The 10,966-nt window shown below is 43.9% G+C and overlaps 1 protein-coding gene across 1 annotated transcript in view; it reads right to left on the reverse strand.

The window, feature by feature from the left end:
- Window positions 1–10,966, reverse strand: part of LOC103773382 (calpain-13-like) — a 28,619-nt gene that overhangs the window by 9,189 nt on the left and 8,464 nt on the right. The window contains exons 5-9 of the mRNA XM_008940746.1: window positions 10,180–10,265; window positions 9,260–9,334; window positions 8,250–8,416; window positions 6,810–6,955; window positions 289–351 (exon numbers count right to left, since the gene is read on the reverse strand). Of these exons, the coding sequence (XP_008938994.1) occupies window positions 289–351; window positions 6,810–6,955; window positions 8,250–8,416; window positions 9,260–9,334; window positions 10,180–10,265 (537 nt within the window). The remainder of the gene's footprint in view (window positions 1–288; window positions 352–6,809; window positions 6,956–8,249; window positions 8,417–9,259; window positions 9,335–10,179; window positions 10,266–10,966) is intronic.

Consider the following 10,966-nt stretch of genomic DNA (forward strand, 5'->3'; position numbering starts at 1 on the left):
ACAAACCAAAGCCAAAAAAAGAAAAAAAAAGTACATCTACTAGCACAACCACAAATCTCCAATTCTCCACTGATATATGGGGCTAGCCCAGATGAATGTCCCATTTTTCTGGGGATTTTGGCAGGTCAATCAATATTCCTTTCAAGGCATCCACTTGAGGATGGAGCCACATTTTCAAAAAACATTTTTCTAAATGGACTTGTATCAACACTGTAGATCAGGTTTTCTTTTTCCAAGTCCATATGCCTTTTTTTATTTTGTTTCAGCAAGATACTTTAGATAGGATACCTGCTTAGTGTATCTCAGGAAGACAGCCTTATAGGAGCTGTCCTCGTTCTGTCTTGGTACATCCTGGATCAAAGAAAAAGTACACACATAAATAATTCAATTACAAAACAACTGGAGGCAGAAGTCTGCAGATCCAAACAGCACTTGAGAGGGCAAGGAATATACAGTAGAGCTTGTAGTTTTAACACCCCCAGATAATGTGAACTAGGAGCGAGGAAGAGCTTCTACAATGAGGAAAGAAGCATAATTTGGATGGTATCACTTGATACAACCAGGAGGGAGCAGGTCAGGGCCTAAGGAAGATACAGAACACATCCAGGCTGGAGTTCAGCAAGTCAATACCTAAGTATAAAGAGCCTGATCCTTATTGATAGCTCTCAGTTAAAACTACTGGCTTAGGGAATGTGAAGATTCATGTGACCAAGGAAATAGAGCAGGAGTTGACTCTTCCTTTCTCTTCTCAACCCCAAGACAGGCTTTACTGCACCTGAGCAATTGCAATTCAATGGTTAAGTGATTTTCTTCCAACCCTCCAGGCACTAATGGAAACTATCCTTAACATTATAAAGCTTTCCCAAAAAAATGTAAGCCTAAGCCCCAATGCCTTCAGCTCTGTGCAAGATAATTGACACCAGTGAAGCCCAAACAGCTGAACAAGAGCAGAAAGTGTGGGTACCATCATTTGTCATTATCAAAACATTGGCTAATGACAACAGTCAAGTAAACTGACAGCTTGTCAGTGGCAAGATAATAACCCACCATTTACACTGCCCCTCTAATAGGGCTTAATTGCAAGCTGGAAAATGAATCAGAAGGAAAGGACCCTGTTTTCTTTTCTCCTGAAGCAGCTTTACACCTGTGGCTCCCCAAAGAGCTGCTCTGAGTTTGCACTGCTGTAAATAACAGCCCCTCAGTGGCAGGGTTTTGCAAGCAACTGGTGAGACAGCAGCGTGGACTGAAGCCGCTCTGGCAACCTGCACAGCTGAGAGCGAGGAAGTCCGGCCACAGATGGTAACTGGGCTAGACAGGCTGAAATGTGGGTTGAACTAGAGGTGCGACCAGTTTTGAAGTGTCATTTCCCTTATGTCTGTGAAGACATTCTGATGAAAATCAGAAGAAAGCTATTTGGGCTTTGGGCCTCATCTCTATGGACTCCTGTGCTCTATAGGGCGCAAGCACCTAAACGAAGCCATTTCCCTGGGGAAGGCATGTATCACCTTGCTCTCAGATTTGAGATCTTTTTAAAAGAGTTCAAACTCTAGCTGTGACTTTTTCATCAAAGTTTCCCCTTCTCTCCTCCTTAGATACATACCCATTTTACAGGCATTGCAAAATTTAATATCTTTGAAATGTTCTTGCCCTGCTATATTTGCTTGGTCAAAGTGTTAAATGTGGCAAGGTGAAAAGGACAGATGGAATGGTTGGCAGAGGGACTGTTTAATATTTGTGTCCTTCAGAAATCAGACTCTGAAAAAGACACGTGAAGAGGAAGGGCTTCACTGTCACGCCTCTCTCTCCAGAAAGGCACCCCAGGCTTGTTACCCCCTCTCCCAGCAAGGTGTCAGGGTGCCAGAGTCAAACTCTGGGACAGGTACTGGGTGGTGAAAGGAGAGAAGAGCAGAGTGGTGTCTGGCATGTAGGGAAGGAAGAAGGGGAGTCAGTAGAGGTGGCTACCAAATGGACAGGTCTCCAGTAACCACGCATTACTAGTATGTACATCAATTTTCACAGACTCTTACCATTGGCAGCTTTGGGCTGGGCAGGGAGTTTGGGTTCCTAGAAAAGAGTTACAAGAGTCAAACTGCAAGAGAATGGGCCTTTTCAGAGCACTGAATTGAAGATGTGGAAGAAGGCAGGCACCAACAGGAGCGCTCACTCAGCCCATAGCCCCACAAGATGCTCAGCACCCACACCATCCAGTCTGGCCCAGTTTGGTCAAGCCTGTTGTACCAGCCCTGGGTCTCTCTGTGCAAGCAGACATGAGCAGATCTGAGTCTCTGGCTGCTCTGGGGCCACTGCCTTCCCTGAGTTGACCTTGCAAGCCCAGCAGCAGAGAAAGGGTAACTCCTCTCACTCTGAGAATACCAAGACTAACCTCAACACACAGAAGACAGGGTTGTCCTGCCTTGAACTACATAAAATTTTAACTTGCTTTCTCTTTGCCTAGTTTAATAGTCAGCAATAAAAATAGCATCTGGGCTACTAAAAGACAACATCTCTTAAATGTCTGCAGACTGCCTGAAATTGAGCTTGCGTCACCATTCCCTTCTGAGACTCAGTAGCAACATTCAATACTTCAGTTTTGGTTTTGGTAGATAAATTGGGCAAGCCAGATGTTGTATTTATAGCATCTGTGCTATTATATAGGTGAGTGCTGCAGAGATCCATGGGAAGGGGATCCCCACATTGGCCTAGCTCAGGAAGGTCTACAAGGATCAGAGGCTCTCCCGGGATTGCTGCCTCCCAAGGCTGAGCCATTTTGTGCATTACTCATGCTGAAAGCAGTCCGGCCCAGGGCACAGAATTTTCATGTTTGTTTTCCATAACTAAGTAGTTGCCTTAGTTGGTTCTGGGCTATTTTTGCCAGGGGCCAAAGCCTAGAAAACAATCTCATTATTAACATATGGACCTATGAGGCAAGAGCTGCAGTCATCCCCACTATAAAACTGAAGGAAAGCTACTGCACATCTGATGCTTGAAGGTCATTTGGTAAGGCTTGTTCTTTATGCAAAGTACATCCAGATTTTATGTGAAAACGTGATAACAGTTGCCTTTGCATGAACTAAGATACCATTTTCCCACTAATCTTCAAGACTCCTCTCATACCTGCAGGGTATGAGTCCCTGCCAGCCTGTCTATGAGATGATTGGGTAAAATGATCAAGGCCTTTTACTGCTCTTTGGTCCTCTAGGTCCCACTCTGAGCAGAAAGGGACCTGTTTCATCTAGCATCCAGCTGGCATAAATTATTGTTCACTTGTGTGGCTCTGCAACAAAGCTGAGACCTTTGGTGCCTGTAGCTGAGCTATTGCCCTGTTCTGCAGTGGCCACCTCTATGCATATGACTATACATCTGATCCCCCTCAACATGGTGGCTTAGCACTCACTTGTGTCTTTCCAACACACTTCTAGAGGATGTCAAAAGCCAGTTGCCACAGTAGCTATCCTGACATTAAATTGTTAAATCCTGGCACACTGCAAGCCTGGGGCCTATAAGGAGGACTTATCATCTTACTCATTGTAGTCTTGTTTCTTTATGAAAATTCGTAAGAGAAATTCAAATTCCTGGTCCTCTGTTGTAGCAGGAATATGGGCTCAGGACAAAGTAGCTGGTCACATCTCGAGTCAGGGAAAAAATTTGTCTTAGAACTTTGGAGTTTTCCTGAAAGAAAAAATATAGCGAGCTATTTATTTCCCCTCCATACCAGGAACCAAAGTAAATCAGCAAGTACACCCACAGCAGCCTTACATTCCCACAGCTCTCTCAATATACTACTGCACCTTAACATGCCTTAACCTCCCCAGTGGCACGAAAAGCCCATTCCAGGTAACAGGCTTTATTCAAGGACACAGCAAATATGCACAAGAGTGGAGGAACTGAAAGAAACGGAAGGCAAAATGAATGTGAGTCCTTCGAGGAGGACTTCAGTTACCACTAAGCAGACTGAGGTTCATGAAGGAATCAAGGATGAATAGTCACTAAAACTTCCCTGAGATCTAGTGTGACTCAGAGTGGTCAGAGAGCTCACCGAGCATCTCATCTAGATGACAATGTTTAAAGAATCACAACCCAAACCTTCCAGCAAGTGTCACAAGAAAACAATACTCTGATCTTTCTTCTGTTATTCCAGTACTTTTGCTGAGATGAAACAAATATAATGCAACAGCTATTACTATGATGACATTTAAAGATAGCATAATAAAAACCTCTTACTAAACATATTCTCCAAAATACATCAGCGAGTATAAATTCCATTTAGAACAGTTATACAGCATGGCAGAGTTATTTATGAGCCATGCCTTTGGGAGAAAATAACATAAAACTGCTATTTTGGGAGGAAAAATAAAAGATGACTACTGTTACAGACAGCTGGAAGGTATGTAGACTGCCAAGTATTATAGGTCAGATCTTGAGCAGATAGAAATGGGCAGTGCTGCAAAGAAATAAATGGTGTAATCCGTTTTTCACTTTAGGGTCTCATTCCACATTCCTTCTGGTAAAAAGCAGAAGCAGATTAATATCTCAATGGAGTCAAAACTGGTTTGAGATAAGAATCAGCCTCTATACATTGCTTAGCTCTATCACACAACATTAAACTTCCCTCACAGCCACATATTAGTGTTCCATGTCTGTATTTAATCAAAGGCTTCCTAGAGCTATCAGAGATGTCCATTCTGGTTTGCATCCTTGCCTGCACCGCATTCCCCTCTCATCCTGCCCAGGCATAATACTTTTTTAACTTCACAGCAACAATTTGATCCGTCTCAAAAGGTACTGGTCAATGAATGATGCTGCTAATGAATAATAGCAGCGAAAGCAGTTCAGGCAGGAAGAGTGAAGCCACATGAATCTTAGCAATTGCACTTTCCCGGCACAAGGAAAACCCCCTGTAAACATTCCTGCAAAGATGCCACCTCTGACTTCCCCTAGACACTGACAACTAAACCCGGGGAACAGCACTGTACACCTAGCCTGGTTTTAGCTCCTGGACTTGGCTTCTGCTGCTACCAGGGCAGGAGGTTGGGCTGGCTGTGAGGAGCTGGTAGACAAGCTCTCATGTTAAAATATTTAGGCTGTGTCCATGGGGGAATATTTTCTGTATAATCGGCTGTGTGGATTTGTACCAATATCATTACATTACTAAAAGCTGTGGTGTGACAGAGCAGCGCAGCTCTCCCCTCTCCCTCACTGACCAGGTGCTCTGAGGGAATCCTGATGCCTCTCCTAACAGTCTGTTCTGACCTTGCCCATCAGCAAGGATCACCCAGGATCACAAGCCCAAACTGAGCCTGAGCTGAGCTTAGCTCTATCAGCTCAGAGGCCGTGCCATCCAGACTTGACATACTCATCAAATTGCATCCATCTTTAGGGGCATACCAAAAGTGAGAAAAACTAAATGAACAAACTTCAGCATCTACTGGAGGCAAAGAAAGAAAATTTAAATATAAAGCACAAATAGAGCAAATATGTCCCCTAGTCTCCTTCCTGATTAAACAACCTCTTTTTAAGGGACCCAAGACCTATACCATGACCTCCCAGTGAAGGTAATTTCTGTTAAAATGGGTAACTGATCAAGTTCGACGTGCATCATGCAAGAGTATGCAGGGACTTCCATGTGTGGTGACTGCTGGAGAAAGCTGATGAGGATGCTGAAAGGAGCAAGTTCCCCATTTCCCGGGGGCAGCAACTCATTCCAAGGGGTACAGCTGGCCCCATGAAGTCCTGCAGGCCTGGTATCTGCATAGGGCAGAGGCTCTCCTTGCTTGGAGATAGCGAGTTCCACTTACTGAAGGAAAACTCTTTTTATTATATCTTTTGTTGCTTAGAGACTGGTTTTTTTTGTTTGATTGATTTTGGTTTGGTTTTTTTTTTGTGTGTGTGTGTGTGGTTCTTTTTTGTTTTGGTTTTTTTTTATGAGCTAAAAAGCCATGCTCTTCCTTTATGAGGAGCTGTTAGACTTAAGGCATTAATTATTCAAAGCCTGGGACAAGGACAAACCCCTCAAGTGATCAGGAGACTGTGAAGTTAGGGTCATAGCCATGTCTGTTTCATTTTTTTCTTCAGGTTAAGGACAATTCCCTTCTACCCTCCTTAGACAACAATAAAAACACTTTGGAAAAGGCTAGCATCCATTCACACTAGCACTGGGCTTTCAGTAAGCCTGGTAATTCTCTGATAACAACTGCCCTTGAAATGGCACCTCACTGGACAGTCATCAAGAGAAAAAGCAGGGAAACTGTAGTGGAGGTCCCAGGTATCTGAGTGGGTTACCTCTGGTGCTGGTCTTGAGCAAAGCGTTCCATGTGTTTTGTAAATAGGTTTTGCATGGCATTACTGTGCCAGAAAAGGGGGGATAAGTAAGGCAGGCCCATTTTGGAGAAGAAGAAGATGCTCACTTCCCTGCTAGATCTGGAGTAAGGCTCAAATCCTGGTTAGTACTGGCTGTCATGCTTTGTACCAGGCCAGCAAGGCACATGTCCAGTGGCTCTGGGCACAGACGATATTGCCCTGGCACATCCTGTAACCTCAGGAGTCCCTGAGTTTCCCAGGGATATTTTGGGATGATGCAGAACAAAAAGTTCAACCTTTCCTCTCTTAAGACATGAATAAAGCAGACTAAGCCTGCCTAACTCTGTTTTTCCTGTGATGTTCTACGATAGAAGGCATCCAGAAATTCACTGCAAATACTGACTGCTCTCCTCTTACAGCCCAAAAGGCAATCCAGCCTTTCACATCCATGTACAGGTATAATAAGCCACACAGAAAACAACAGTGCCTACATGATACCAGATTGTGCTTACCATAGTGAGCAAAAAGCCAATCTTCAGGTTTTTTGCATCCTGCATATCCTCAGTATGTTTTTGCATGAGTGAAATGACTACATTATAGGTTTTGGGGTCATAATCTGGCACTTTGAAAAAGTACTGAGGGTTGCCTGAAGCTGCACCTGCTGAGAAAGTGTTAATAGATTAATATCAGCAACATAAATGTACCAGTAGCAGCCTATTGTGCCAGATCTTGCTTACACAGACGCAGAGGAAAGGGCAGTTAGTGCTCCAAGATCCTTTCAATACAACAAAGCAATGTAGTCTCCCGACATTACCAGTAGGAGTTGAGGCATCTGGAGTTAAACTAATTGCACATTAATCACTCTGGAAATCTCTGGCAAAGTCATAAAAGTCATGCAGATTTCTCACCCCTCCTACATCTGCTTTACCTGTATTGCACACTTTCCCTGAGGCAGAAAAGCTGTGAACCTTTCATCAGTTGCCTGACCCAGTGGCTGAGATGAAAAGGACTGTGGCTTGGAGATCACAAACACAAGAGAAAGACAAAATGATCCAAAACTCTCTCTCCTTCTTTCCTTTTAGTGTTTGTGATGGACAAGACAGAGTGGCCAGTGTCACAAGACCAGTGGGAAAAAGCTTCTTCTTGGCCAAGGTTTTGGCCTAATAAGGAAACAGTAAAATGCCCAGTCTGGGGAAAAAAGGACAAAGATGGCAGCATCTGCTTAAACCAGTCTAGACTTTAAGCCATGTAGCTGTGTTGAGTGGCTTCAAAGGTGCAATTTAGGTGATCGAGGTTATGAGGAGGGGGCTGAAACCTTTAAGCTGAAACCTCTTTGCTGCTAAATCAGGGATCAGTGCTGCAGAAGAAGCAGCTCATTCACTAATCACATGCTACCATCCAAGATTAAAAACACAGAGCCCAAATAGTGATGGAGCTGTCAAAAAATAAGAAAGATTTTAAAAACACTACTAATAATTGGAGCTTGCAATGCCAGACGAGTCCTTGCACAGCCAGCAAAACTAACAATCTGTTCAAAGGCCTTTCTACCTTCCAAAATAGAGCTTTGTAGCACAATTATTTAATTTCATTTCATAGCCATTTAATTTCAGAGTATTTCTTGCTCTGTAAAATCAGCTACAGATTTGCCAGATGAGACTTTCTGATGAGGTTCCCAGTAACACTTACTGCAACTGGTTGAAACGAGATAGACAAGCATATTTTGATTTATACAGTTCAGGGTTTCTAACTCCCAGGTCTCCTGTTTTAACTTAGCAGCCAGTGCTGCTGCTTTCTTTCTGCTTCTTCATCTGGTAGGTGCTCTAAAGGGAAAGGGCAGGCATTAACAACTGGCAATTGGTATGTCTGCAGTTCGGGGCTCAGAGGAAACGTTTTACTGTAACCATTAGTGGGGAGGAGGAGGGGACTGAGTGACTGCAGTGAACGTTCCTTACCTGGGGAATAGTTGCTCCTGCCTGCGGCAAGGGCTGGACGCCACAGGTTGATGTGCCTGTCCACAGACCACTTTGTGCAGCGCTGATCTCCAAAGTCCAGAAACGTTGGGGTGCTGTTACATATATACAGCCAGGAAAAATGCTCCTGGAAGTTTTTACAGGACATCCTGGAGAGGAAGGAGAAAATCTCACCTTTCATTTTGAGACACTGGTCAGGTACTCACAGTCACTCTCCATGTCTTTGGCAGGGGATTACAGAGAGCAGTGCAGGCTGTGGCTGCGCTGGCTGATACCTTGCAGAAGAGGTCAGCTCTCAATGCATTTGGGCTGCCCTAACTGCACCTAAAGCCCTGGTGAAATTTATAGGGCATGTTCAGTAGTACCTACGTGGATCCCTGCTATCTCCAGCACATCTTTGCCCCTGCACCTTGCTTTGTCCATCCACAGTGTCCTGTTCTGCACTCATGCTTTGCTCAGACCAGCCTGCCATTCCTCTGCTTTCCTTTCTGAATAATAATAACAACTTTTCTACAAGATGGCTCACACATGGCTAAACAGGATCTAAGAGTTATCAGAAGTGATGAAAAAACACAAGCACCTGTAGACCAGCCAAGTGTACAAGTCCTTGACCTGCCCAGCCAGCAGTCCTCTTCGAGCACCAGCCATTCCAAAGTTCAAGCTAGGCATTTGATGGGAAAGGACAGTGGGACAAAATGACTACATCTCAGAAAGCTGGTCATTTTTACTTCTCTCATTTTTCTTCTATTTTCTCTCTTTTTTTTTTTTTTTTTAACCAGCTTATTGTGGTCAGCTACATTTCTCCAGGTCTCATTTCCTCTGAAACCATGGAGTCAGGACAACCTCCCATTTGCTGTTTACACACAGCTAACATGTGGTGACTTGAGCCATCATTAAGAGCAGAGAACTGCCTAAATGATTCTTTTTTTTTTTTTTTTCATAATGAATGCAAACAGAAAAACTGGTTGACAGAAGGGTCAGTTGGGAAATACCAGAATTCTCCATCATCCTTGTTTCTGAGGAGGGCTTCTCTGTATTGAGGTTCAACACGGTCCCATTGAGGAGAGCTGCAAACAGGAAAAAAAATCAACAAGCAGATGAGGCACGATTTTCTGTCTCTCAGGCCATTTTCAGTCTCTCAAACTGCACTTTGGGAACAGGACCATGCTCAATACCTTCATAGTCAAGGCCAGCAAACAGAGCTCTGAGCCTTTGCTGTGCCTGTCTGAGTTGCCCACCCTGGGATGGGGAATCCTGCCTCTCCCCTCCAAGCTCAAATCACCTGTCCCCATGGTGGAGAGGTTAGTGAGGTACCAAGGCACAGCACTCTGAAGTGCTGATACTGCATTAACATGTAGAGGGCACATGAGCCAGTCAAACATGTTGTTTCCAAGCAGCAAGTTTATAATTAAGTTATAATTGTACTATCTGCAGAGTTTAAGATAAATAAACAGAGCATGAATCAATAATTTATTGATTTATGCAGCTTACCTGTGAATGTACTCTACTGACATTTCAATTGCAGTTAGGATTATAGTTCACCCTTCCAAAAAAATGGGAGGATGCTGTGTGAGCAGATAGCTATTTTCCCAGCCTTAAACACGTCTGCACCACCCGCCAACCCATCCAGATGCAACACACCAGCCTGACTTTTCTCAGCAGAGAAGTTCTGAGCGATGCTAGCAACAGGGAGAGGAGGGATGTTATTAAATCACATAAGAGTGACACATGAATATCTCTCTAGTCAGGAAAACACTGATGGAATTACACTAGCAAAACTAACACCTATTTATTTATGAACCATTTTTGCAGTCCTCCTGTATATCATATGATAGGTGCAAGGTAGTGGTCCTTTACAATAAGCCTATACAAGAGTGATTCTCCTTATGAAATTAAAGCTTTAAGATCATACGTGTCACTCCAGGGCCCCTTCCACTCCCCATGGCCCCATGGGTTCCAGATCCTGATGATATGTTTCCAGCCATTCTTGTAGGGTATCTGTAAAGAGGAAAGAAAAAAATATACTCAGTCAGAGCTTTTAACAGTTGTTGTGATATTAAGTGAAGAGATGGGTAATAAAATGGATCTTCTTCTGTGTCTGGGAGATTTGATTTAATTGCTGGCCTCATTTAGCTGCAGCTAAAACTTAGTGCCTTTTGCTATACTGTGAAGGAAAGACATATGGGAGAGGACTGCGCCCATTTTGCTTTCCTGAGGATGATGAAGAGCTGACAGAGAGAAGCAGCACCATTCCTGCCACATCACATGATTTCAATGGCCCTGGGAAAGTCCAGTGCCAAATTCTGCACTTCTGATGCTGTGAGTCAGCAAAGGCAGAGACTCTGGGGAACAAGGTCACCAAACAGCCTGGAGTGAATTCCAACAGTCAGAACAGAGAGATTATGATAAACAGAATCTATGGCTCTATATCTACAGTCCTGTGGTTTCCACAGTTGGAGTTTCTGATGCTTTCCTCCTCTTGCTGTCACTGGTTTAAGCCAGAAGCAACTCACTTTCACCAGTGAAGCCAAAATAGTGGAAATGGAAAGAAGGAGCAAACGCTTTGTTTCTGGTTCTCCCTATGCACACAGGCAGTGTTGAAAGCTAATGTCACATCAGTCTCTTCTCAGGCAAAGATCAAGCCCCTAGCCAGCCTCAAACAATTTCCCCACAGAACACCTCCTTGGATGCCTGGGCAT

This window comes from Merops nubicus, unplaced genomic scaffold (genome assembly GCF_000691845.1).
Source record: "Merops nubicus isolate BGI_N331 unplaced genomic scaffold, ASM69184v1 scaffold1645, whole genome shotgun sequence".
In the NCBI taxonomy this organism is placed as follows: domain Eukaryota; kingdom Metazoa; phylum Chordata; class Aves; order Coraciiformes; family Meropidae; genus Merops; species Merops nubicus.